The sequence below is a fragment of the Lactuca virosa genome, chromosome 1 (assembly GCF_052849685.1).
Source record: "Lactuca virosa cultivar CGN04683 chromosome 1, Lactuca_virosa_CGN04683_v6, whole genome shotgun sequence".
Lineage (NCBI taxonomy): Eukaryota > Viridiplantae > Streptophyta > Magnoliopsida > Asterales > Asteraceae > Lactuca > Lactuca virosa.
Window position 1 is genome coordinate 146,780,763 of NC_136426.1, and position 11,807 is coordinate 146,792,569.

At 35.4% G+C, this 11,807-nt stretch overlaps 1 protein-coding gene and 2 long non-coding RNA genes across 3 annotated transcripts; all 3 read right to left on the bottom strand.

The window, feature by feature from the left end:
- Nucleotides 1-5,691: 5,691 nt before the first annotated feature.
- On the bottom strand, nucleotides 5,692-6,355 carry LOC145107008 (uncharacterized). The gene is made up of 2 exons (XR_013707708.1): nucleotides 6,252-6,355; nucleotides 5,692-5,849 (listed from the first exon to the last, which is right to left on the bottom strand). It is a non-coding gene; the product is annotated as an uncharacterized LOC145107008 (long non-coding RNA).
- A 652-nt stretch (nucleotides 6,356-7,007) lies between these two features.
- LOC145121762 (uncharacterized) lies at nucleotides 7,008-8,528 on the bottom strand. The gene is made up of 2 exons (XM_079057464.1): nucleotides 8,213-8,528; nucleotides 7,008-7,708 (listed from the first exon to the last, which is right to left on the bottom strand). Exons 1-2 carry the CDS (start codon nucleotides 8,526-8,528, stop codon nucleotides 7,008-7,010), a joined length of 1,017 nt encoding a protein of 338 aa, XP_078913590.1.
- A 1,812-nt stretch (nucleotides 8,529-10,340) lies between these two features.
- On the bottom strand, nucleotides 10,341-11,004 carry LOC145107011 (uncharacterized). Its single transcript, XR_013707709.1, has 2 exons — nucleotides 10,901-11,004; nucleotides 10,341-10,498 (listed from the first exon to the last, which is right to left on the bottom strand). It is a non-coding gene; the product is annotated as an uncharacterized LOC145107011 (long non-coding RNA).
- Nucleotides 11,005-11,807: the final 803 nt, after the last annotated feature.

Sequence of the window (11,807 nt, forward strand, 5' to 3'; positions counted from 1 at the left end):
TGATATTTGTCTATATTTATATCCGTTTTAGTTTAAATCGTGTAATTTTAGTGATTTACGTCAATTACATGCGTACATGACATTTTAGACATTGCTTTTTTTCTTTGGGAATGACAATATATTACTCAAACAAAGGCTAGTCAACAACTATCAACAAGAATAAAATTACAAAGGAATCAATGGTGTAGAAGGCCAAGCCAACCACAACATCCAGTCAACCTTAAAGCTTCTACGCCTACTACTTAACTAGAAGAACAAATTAATAAAATACATTGTTAAATAGAGCCTCACAACAGCCTATCTCATTTTGAAAGTTGATTTCATTCCTAATCCTCCAAATCTCCCAAGTAATAGTACAAATAACATAGTCCAACGCACCTTTGACATGGCTGGAAGCCCTCAAATGTCAAATTTGCCACCAATCCGATCAAATCACCAAATTGGTAGAATTTAGAAGCATGCCTTTCAAATCTCACCATCTATCTTCCTCTACTCTAATTTAGAAAAAAGGACATCCAAACAAGAGATCTGTAGATTTAGAACAACTAGAGCACAAGGACAAAGCATATATCCATGTCAAGCCTAATGTTACTCATATTGACTTTAGTAGGGACTTCATTCAAGTTTACCCTCCATCTTAAGATATTAACCTTGCTAGGAAGCCATTTATTCCACTTAGTACCTTCACTGATGTTGACCAATGTTTTCCCATCAATGCAAGCTCTAAGAGATGCCACATAGAATTTGCCATTGGATTTAATGCTCCACCACCACACATCAGGTTTAGAATGAGCTAAATCAAGCCTATAAGTTTTAAACCGCATCCTACCAAACTCCTCAACTGTAGGCTTGTCCCTAACATGTCTTCTCTATTAAAGATGCCTTGTAAATCTTTTCTTTCATGTCGATATATTGTGTTGTACTTAATGCAACTTTTTATGAAATGCTAGAATATGTGGAAAAGCCCATTAATTAGGATTGCATGTATATATCAGTATATATAGTGTAGAATGTTACAAAAGAGCCCCCATATTATACAAGAATATAGAACATGTATAAACTATCTAACACATCCCCATAGTTGGAGCAGGAGGATCTTGAATGTTCAAACTATTTTTGAAATCCGAAAATAATTGTGTAGGTAAGCCCTTTGTAAAAGTATATGCATACTGATAGGCGGAGGGTACATGTAAAATACGCACATGCCTAATCGCAACACGCTCCCTAACAAAATGTAAATCTATTTCCGAATGTTTGGTTCTTTGGTGTTGTATTGGATTAGAGGCTAAATACATGGCACTGACATTGTCACAAAAGACAATTGTGGCACGAGATAGAGGACAAAATAACCCGAGAAGGAGATTTCCAGGCCAAACAGTTTCAACAACTACATTAGCTGCCCCTCGATACTCGGCTTCAACATTAGACCGAGAAATTACATGTTAGCGCTTGGAGGACTAACACACGAGGTTATCACCAAGAAAAACACAAAACTCAGACGTGGACCGATGAGTAGTGAGACAACTGGCCCAATTAGCATCAGAATATGAAACCAAACGATCAACGACTAAACAACATATATAAAGTCCATGAGTTAAGGTACCTTTAAGATACCTCAAGATACACTTTAGAGCCTAAAAATATGGTACATGTGGGCCATGCATGAAAACACAGACATGCTGAATAGCATAGGGAATATCAGGATGAGTAAAGGTAAGATATTGTAAGGCTTCTCTAAAGCTTTGATATAGAGTCGGATCAGAAACCGGCTCACCGGCAGACGAGAGCTTGGATTTAGTGTCAGCCGGAGTGCTACAAGGATTACACATGGCCATATCAGCACGGGTAAGGATCTCCTAAGCAAATGCAGATTATGAGAGAAAGAGAGAGGAGGCGATACGAGTAGCAACAATACCTAGAAATAAGGAGAGAGGAACAAGATCACTCATTGGAAACTCATATGAAAGGAGAGTGACGACCTCAGTGATAATAGTAGGCGAAGAAGCAGTAAGGATAATATCATCCACACACAGGAGTAGATAAATAACATCTTTACCATTATGAAAGGTAAAAAAAAGAACTTTCAGATTTGATACTATGAAACCCAAGAGAAGAGAGAAAGATGGCAAAATGATGGTACCAGGCACGAGGAGACTATTTGAGGCCATAAAGGGACTTACAAAGGAGACAAACATGATCTGGAAACTGAGGACTAGTGTAGCCAGGAGGTTGGTGCATATAAACCGTTTCAGTTATATCCTCGTGAAGAAAGACATTTTTTACATCAAGTTGATGAATTGGCTAGTTTTTCGAGACAGAAATACTGAGGAAGGAGCGAATTGTAGCAGTTTTGACGATAGGACGGAAAGTGTCATCAAAGTTAAGACCAAGTTTCTCGGAAAAACCTTGAGAAACAAGACGACCTTTATAACGGTCTAAGTGACCATTATTGTCAAGCTTGTGACGATACAACCAACGAAAACCAACGATGTTTGCATTCATGGGTTTTGGAACAAGATCCCATGTGTGATTTGAGAGAAGGGCTGACATTTTAGAGTCCATGGCAGAATGCCAGTTTGGGTCACACATAGCCTAAGCAGTTGAGCAAGGAATACGAGAAACATTAGAGAAATAAAGAGATTAAAAATATGAAAAGGGCGAAGTGAACCAGTACGAGATCTGGTAACCACCGGATGGTTGGAGGGAGGAGGGGCAGGAACCATTATATAGGGAGGGTCCAAGGTGACAGTAGAGGAAGTAGATGGAGTAAGGGGAAAGGGTGAGTGTATATCCTCGGTGGGAGTAGAGGATGGAGGATCAGAGGTGATAATAGGGGGAGAATATGGATACTAGAGGATGGTCATCATCGGGAATGAATGAGTCCTAGTCGTCAGCTGTCGGTGAGGGATGAAAGTCATAATAAGGGAAGTGAGTTTCATCATAAATAACATGACGAGAGAGAATGACGTTTTGAGTGATGATATCCAAGCACTGATACCCTCGATGACCAGAGGAAGGTCCAAGATATACACAAGCAGAAGAATGATGAGAGATTCGGGTAGCAAAGGCACCTAAAGATGCAAAGGTGTGCATAAGTTGGAGAAAAACCAAAAAGAATTTCAAAAGGGGTTTTACGATGAAAGGTAGTAGTGGGTAAGAGATTAGATGTATGAGCAACAAAATGAAGAGCTTCAGCTCAAAACGAAAGAAAGAGAGAAGCTTGAATTAGTGAAGTGTAAACAATATTGTTAATAGTGTGTATGGTGCGTTCGGATTTCCCATTTCTAGGGATGTATAAGGACATGAAAAATGAATTTTATGCCATGATCATTCAAAAAATATAAGAGTGACTTGTTGTTAAAGTCACGAGCATTGTTACATTGAAAAATTTGAATGTCAGTTTTAAATTGATTATTAACATATGCACAAAACGTTTTAAAATTAGAGAATACTTCAGATTTGGTGCGCAACAGAAATATCCACAAAAAATGAGAATTATCATCTAAAAACATAATGTAATATTTGAAACCACTAAGACTTGAACCAAGAGAAGTCCACAAATCAAAATGAATAAGTTCAAACACACGACTAGTTTTAGTTTCTGATAACGAAACGGTAACTGATAATGCTTTCCTGGTTGACAAGCATGACACAAAGACTTGTTTTTATTAGGACAATAAATAAAATTGCACGACTAAAGAAATTGGAGGATATATGCACTTGGGTGAATGAGTCGTAATGCCAAAATTTCATGAGAAACAACAATGAGCGTAGTGGTTGAGTTACAGCTGGCAGTGGGGGGGGGGGAGAGAGAACAGGGTATAAATTAGCATGGTTGATGTCGTAGCATTGAAGAGGAGTACATGTGCTAAGATCCTTGACAGTGAAACCAAACAGGTTAAACCCAACCGAAACAAAGTTGTCAATAGTAAATCTACGAACATAAATTAGATTTTTTTTACCATCTTTTCAGAAACAAGAATGTTTTAAAAAACGATTGTTGGAAATAGGAAAAAAAAGAATGAGTTATGGAATTGACAAGAAGTACAACACCGTTACCAACCATAATAAATTTAGAGTTACATGGAGTTAAGGATCACAATGTACCTTGGTTGAAGGACATGTGGGAGCTTGCTCCAGAGTCCATGTAAGAGGTGTTATCGCGAGGAGGTTGAACAAACATAGCTTGAAAGACGGACGTGAGATCGGTGAATTTTTGATGCAAGGCTTGACCTATGAAGGAGGCTGATGCGAAGGAGACACAGGAGAATAGAATTACGGAGGACCTTCATAGGGATACTGAGAGGGTAGTAGGTGCTGCTGATGATGGCCGAGGGGAGGCAACAGGTTTGGAGACTGCTGAAACATCGGGTACGCAACGTTAGGGATGAAAGTGGGTCCAAACCCAGACCGGTAGCCCCGGACTCGGAAAATCCGGGAACTGGTTAACAGGATTTTGTGGGTCCGAAAACCGGACCGGTATATTGGAACCAGTTCCGGTTCGGTTCCGGGTAAGGTACTGGGTAAAGTGGATCAAGAACCGGAAAACCCGGAAACATTAAAGTGGGTCGGGTGGAACCGGGTAAAGTGGGTCTAGAACCAGAAAACCCAGGAAATCCGGAATTTTTTGGTAATTACTTAGTGTTTGAACTTCGAAAATTTTCAACTTTGATATCCTAAATTTGGGGGACTGTAACTCATTGAATATTAAACCAAAAATGACAAAATTGTAGTCTATATTCATGTATAAACTCTAAACTACACGTTGCAAAAACATCCTGATAATCCGACTTCAAACAAATTAGTTATTCATTTTTAAAATTTCACAAACTATAAAAATAAAACTGAAAAACTGGAAAATTCACACCATTGATATCGCGACTTTGGGGGACCGTAAGTCAATGGATATGTAACCAAAAATGACAAAATTATAGTCTAAAATCATATACAAACTCTAAACTACACTTTGAAAAAAAACATCATGATAATCCGAATTCAAACAAATTAGATATGCAATTTTAAAATTTCATAAAACATAAAAATAAAGCTGAAAAATATAAAAATCACAACATTGATATCCCGACTTTGGGGGGACTGTAAGTCAATGAATATGGAATCAAAAATGAGAAAATTATAGTCTAATGTCATTTACAAACTCTAAACTACACGTTGCAAAAAATCTCATGATAATCCAACTTCAAACGAATTAGATATGCATTTTTAAAATTTCACAAAACATAAAAATAAAGTTGAAAAACAGAAAATTGACAGCTTTGATATCCCGAATTTAGGGAACTGTAATTCAATAAATATTAACTCAAAAATGACAAAATTATAGTCTAAAATCATTTACAAACTATAAACTACACTTTGGAAAAAACCTCATGCCAATACGACTTCAAACAAAACTTTTCATAAAAACTGGTTCCAACCCCTAAAACCGATTCCGGTTCCTAACACGGTTTCGGTTTGTAAACCCAGTTTACCCAAACCCGAAGGACCCGAAACCCGGATTACCCGGAACCCGGATAAAGTCATTCTTTAAACCTGGGACCCGAACCGGTTCTATATTGTAACACCCTTTTTTTTTTCTTCGGTAAATAAATATTTACTACAGTAATAAAATATCTGATTTGGTCCCCCTTTGAATATTAATAAAACTTCATTTATAATATAATGACATTTAAAGAGTTTTAAATAAACACAAATAAATCCAGGTTTAAACTTTATTACATAAAACATGATTTATTGAAATAAACAGCGGAAGACTTTTATCCATAATTTTCAAGAGTAATGCGGTTGCCACGATAGTCAAGCTGGATTCTTCCCCTTGTTTACCCCAGAGGGTCCTGTAAAAATGTTAATAGTATCTGATAAGCCAACGCTTAGTGAGTTCACAATCTATACATTTTACCACATGCATATAATCATTATAAAAATATTTACTGTTTTACTACAGTAATTCTGAAATATTTACTGTTTTACTACAGTAATCCTGAAACATCTACTGTTTAACTACAATAGTTAATCATGTATGTCATATAATAATCATAGTAATAACATTTACTAGTATATAATATATAGCATAACATTTTTACCGTCAACAGTAAAAATTACACATATAACATGTTTACACATAATTACCGTCAATAGTAAATAATGGTAAATATTATTTATCATAATATCTTCACATGAACTTGTTTTATAATAACTACATACATGAGTATCACATATAGAATAGTAAAACTCACCTTAGTCGCAGAACAGCAACACGAACGTTTGTTTTCTCGAGTTTATTCACTTAACAGCCTCTCGGGATTTATCTTCTCGATTATCAAGACTATAATTTACACTTGTTGTTCTTTCCCAAATGAAGGAAAATTACCTCTCTATTTATAGGTAAAAATGTTGATTATTTTATTCATGATCTAATTTCTCCATTATTATTATTTTATGATTTCTTTTACTTTTGGCCTAATTCTGGCACTCAATACCGCACCTAGAACTATTGGACCCGACTCCATCTTGAAGGAAATCGAGTCAGCTTTCCAATGGCACCAGCCACTCGCCGCCACTCGCCGCCACGCGCCGCCACTCGCCACTTTTCCGGCCGGTGGTCGGCTGCCGGATTTCATTTCGAGATTTTTGTTCAAACTTCAAAAATTCATAACTTCTTCATACGAGCTCCGTTTTCGACGTATTTTTTTTCATGCGTAGGTATTTCCGAGTACTACAACTTTCATTTAGATCACTTTAGCTAAAAATAAATATATTTTTACTTTCATATTTAAATGTAATTATAACTTTTTAAACCATATAACCATTAAATCTTTTATACACATTTTTGATTATTTGTAACACCAAATTTACTACTATATATTTATATATAACTTATGATAATTTTATAAACATTTTTGACATAAATACTTATCTTTATTTATTTATTTATAAATGAAAACGGGGCGTTACAATTCTCCCCTACTTGGAATGATTTCGCCTCGAAATCCTTATAAAAAGAACTCGGGATAATTCTTTTTCATTTCATCTTCTGGTTCCCAAGTCCATTCTGTTCCACGTCGGTGCTGCCATTGTACTTTAACAATTACTATTTCCTTGTTGCGTAATGTCTTTATTTTTTGATCTATAATGGCAACAGGCTTTTCAATGTAGTTAAGTCTGTTATCTACCTGAATATCGTCAAGTGGCACAATATAGGTTTCTTCTGCCATACACTTTCTTAATTGCGACACATGAAATGTGTTGTGTATCTGATTTAATTGTTCTGGTAGCTCTAAGCGATATGCTACCTTCCCAACTCGTGCAATAACTTTATATGGACTAATGAATCTAGGTCCCAATTTTCCTCTTTTCATTAATACAGCTCCTAATCCGCGATAAGATGCATCACAATAGACAGTCATATCATCGACTCCTTCTGGTAGAGTTAGGATTGGTGCTTCACATAACTTTTGCCTTAAGATCTCAAAAGCTACTTGTTGTTCATTACCCCATTCAAACAATTCATTCTTTTTCGTCAATTTGGTTAATGGTACTGCGATTTTGGAAAAATCTTGGATAAATCTACGATAGTATCCAGCCAAACCAAGAAAACTTCTAATTTCTGTAGGGGTCTTTGGAACTTCCCACTTCATTACTGCATCAACCTTGGCCGTGTCAACTTTAATACCATTCTGATTGATAATATGTCCTAAGAATTGGACTTCTCGTAACCAAAATTCACATTTTGAAAATTTGGCATACAACTTCTCGCGCCTCAGTACTGTCAATACTTCTCGTAGATGATATTCATGCTCTTCTTTGTTCTTTGAGTACACAAGAATGTCGTCAATAAACACAATCACTGATTTGTCAAGCATGGGTCGACAAACTCGGTTCATTAAATCCATGAACACTGCTGGTGCATTTGTAAGTCCAAATGGCATTACAATGAATTCGTAATGTCCATATCTTGTTCGGAATGCTGTCTTGTATATATCTTCCTCCTTAACTCTCATCTGATGGTATCCAGATCGAAGGTCGATCTTGGAAAACCAAGATGCTCCCTGCAACTGATCGAAAAGGTCGTCGATTCTTGGTAGAGGATACTTATTCTTTATAGTGACTTTGTTAAGTTCTCTGTAGTCAATGCACATCCTGAATGATCCGTCTTTCTTCTTGACAAACAGTATTGGTGCGCCCCATGGAGAACTACTTGGACGTATGAACTCCTTCTTTATCAATTCCTGCAGTTGAGCAGACAGTTCTTGCATCTCAGGGGGTGTAAGTCTATATGGTGTCTTGCCTATTGGTGCTGCTCCGGGAGTAAGGTCGATCCCAAACTCTACTTGTCTTTTTGGAGGAATACCGGGTAAATCTTCAGGAAACACGTCGGTATATTCTTGAACTACTGGCACATTGGAAATTACTGTCTTCTTTTCTGGTTTACCATCTAGTGTATAAACCAAATATCCAGTACATCCATGCTGTATGTACTTCCGTACTCTTGCTGCTGAACAGATGGATGTCATGTTCCTTCTTCCTTCCCCTTGAATGATTAGTTCTCCCCTACTTGGGGTTTGAACTTCTTGTTTGGTTCTTGAACGTGTACCTGCTTTCTCTTCTTGTCTTGAGTCTCCATATCCAGCTCCTTGAGTCTTGCTATTTCTGTCATGTCTTTGAATGTCTTGCAGTTAGAGGTTACAACAACCTCTCTGATCCTGGGCTTGAGTATCTTAACATAACGATTCATCTTCATCTTTTCCGTGGCCACAAATTCTTGACAAAAGATTGATTTTTCCAGAAATTTATCGGTGATTTCATTGACCGATTCCGTTGTTTGCTCCATAGATAGAAACTCTTCAGTTATTCTATCTATTTCTACCACTGTAACATACTCATCTTGAAAGAGTATTTTGAATTCTGCCCAAGTCATGTTCTCTATTTCAGCTTCCTTAAGCTTCTTCATGGTTAACTCCCACCAATCATTCGCCGTTCCTCGTAATTGGTTTGCTGCAAATCGAACTTTTGCTTCTGGCTGACAAAAACAAGTACGAAAAGCATTCTCTATCTCTGATATCCAGCGCATGCTGACCAGAGGGTCCTTCTTTCCATGGAACAATGGTGGTTTGGTAGCTGCAAAATCCTGATACTTGCATTTCTTGAGTTGACCAGATGCTGCCATCTTATTATCAATGATTTTTAACAAATCAGTCTTTACTTTTTCGAATAACTCTGGGAGAAATTCTTGAATTGCTACTCTTATTTCAGACGCAACTAGCTCCCTAACATTGACATCTTCATGTTGATCTTCATTTCCATTTCCACTTCCATTTCCATTTCCACTTCCATTTCTTGTAACCACCATCTTTCTGATAACCATAATATAATAAATTATATATATATATATATATATATATATATATATATATATATATATATATATATATATATATATATAAGTAATTAATCCTATGCCTTATTCTAAAGAAACTTCCATCTGTTTTCTGGTTTTCCTTGTGGTCCTCCCGTCCCAATTATGTATCATGTGCTTTCGTTAGTACGGGCCCATACTAACGTCCACACATATACATAATTGTTTTTGGTATATCACAAAGTCTTCCAAATTGCAGATTTTAGTTTAATACGCATTTTCTATTTCACATATTGTAGACATACATATAATGTCTACAGAGTTTACTGATTATACTCTTTTTAACCAATTAATATTATCAAAGAGTATTATAAATACATAACTATACATAATGCTGAATCAAATAGTCATTCAAATAATTAACTTTTTACCCTAAAGCAACAATCAAACAAGAACATGCAGTAAGGCTTTAGTCAAAATTCTAAGTCTATGTAATTCTAATTATGCATAGTTTTAAAGCATTTACTTTACTCTTTGCTAATTTTAAGTAAACACATAATCATACAGATATTTATCTATATCCTATTCAATTCTAGCATGTGAAATATATACATATATATCATATATATCAAAATTTCTTATATGTAATATATTATAAAAATATATTATATTATACCTTTTGAAGAATACCGGCTGACTGCTCGTTCCGCATTACTTTACTCTTTTAAAATTTTGACACTTTTTCCAAAATTTTATTTTTCTTGAAAATTTTGAGCTTCGGTTTAAGTTCAAACACACACTGATGTATATTTGAATCCCTTAAACTAAAGCTCTGATACCAACTTGTAACACCCTTTTTTTTTTTTTTTTCTTCGGTAAATAAATATTTACTACAGTAATAAAATATCTGATTTGGTCCCCCTTTGAATATTAATAAAACTTCATTTATAATATAATGACATTTAAAGAGTTTTAAATAAACACAAATAAATCCAGGTTTAAACTTTATTACATAAAACATGATTTATTGAAATAAACAGCGGAAGACTTTTATCCATAATTTTCAAGAGTAATGCGGTTGCCACGATAGTCAAGCTGGATTCTTCCCCTTGTTTACCCCAGAGGGTCCTGTAAAAATGTTAATAGTATCTGATAAGCCAACGCTTAGTGAGTTCACAATCTATACATTTTACCACATGCATATAATCATTATAAAAATATTTACTGTTTTACTACAGTAATTCTGAAATATTTACTGTTTTACTACAGTAATCCTGAAACATCTACTGTTTAACTACAGTAGTTAATCATGTATGTCATATAATAATCATAGTAATAACATTTACTAGTATATAATATATAGCATAACATTTTTACCGTCAACAGTAAAAATTACACATATAACATGTTTACACATAATTACCGTCAATAGTAAATAATGGTAAATATTATTTATCATAATATCTTCACATGAACTTGTTTTATAATAACTACATACATGAGTATCACATATAGAATAGTAAAACTCACCTTAGTCGCAGAACAGCAACACGAACGTTTGTTTTCTCGAGTTTATTCACTTAACAGCCTCTCGGGATTTATCTTCTCGATTATCAAGACTATAATTTACACTTGTTGTTCTTTCCCAAATGAAGGAAAATTACCTCTCTATTTATAGGTAAAAATGTTGATTATTTTATTCATGATCTAATTTCTCCATTATTATTATTTTATGATTTCTTTTACTTTTGGCCTAATTCTGGCACTCAATACCGCACCTAGAACTATTGGACCCGACTCCATATTGAAGGAAATCGAGTCAGCTTTCCAATGGCACCAGCCACTCGCCGCCACTCGCCACTTTTCCGGCCGGTGGTCGGCTGCCGGATTTCATTTCGAGATTTTTGTTCAAACTTCAAAAATTCATAACTTCTTCATACGAGCTCCGTTTTCGACGTATTTTTTTTCATGCGTAGGTATTTCCGAGTACTACAACTTTCATTTAGATCACTTTAGCTAAAAATAAATATATTTTTACTTTCATATTTAAATGTAATTATAACTTTTTAAACCATATAACCATTAAATCTTTTATACACATTTTTGATTATTTGTAACACCAAATTTACTACTATATATTTATATATAACTTATGATAATTTTATAAACATTTTTGACATAAATACTTATCTTTATTTATTTATTTATAAATGAAAACGGGGCGTTACATATATATTCCGGTTCTAACGGTTCCGGTTCCCGGTTCCGGTTCCGGTTCGGTTTTCCGGTTCTAAATCTCATCCCTACACAGCATTGAAAGGCTGTTGATTGACGCCAAAGGACATCAGGGACTGCTGATAAAGAGAGACCACAGTAGGAGGCTATGCATGAGGTCTGAGGCCAACAGGTGGTGGTCCGAGGAGGCTGCCAAGCTGCG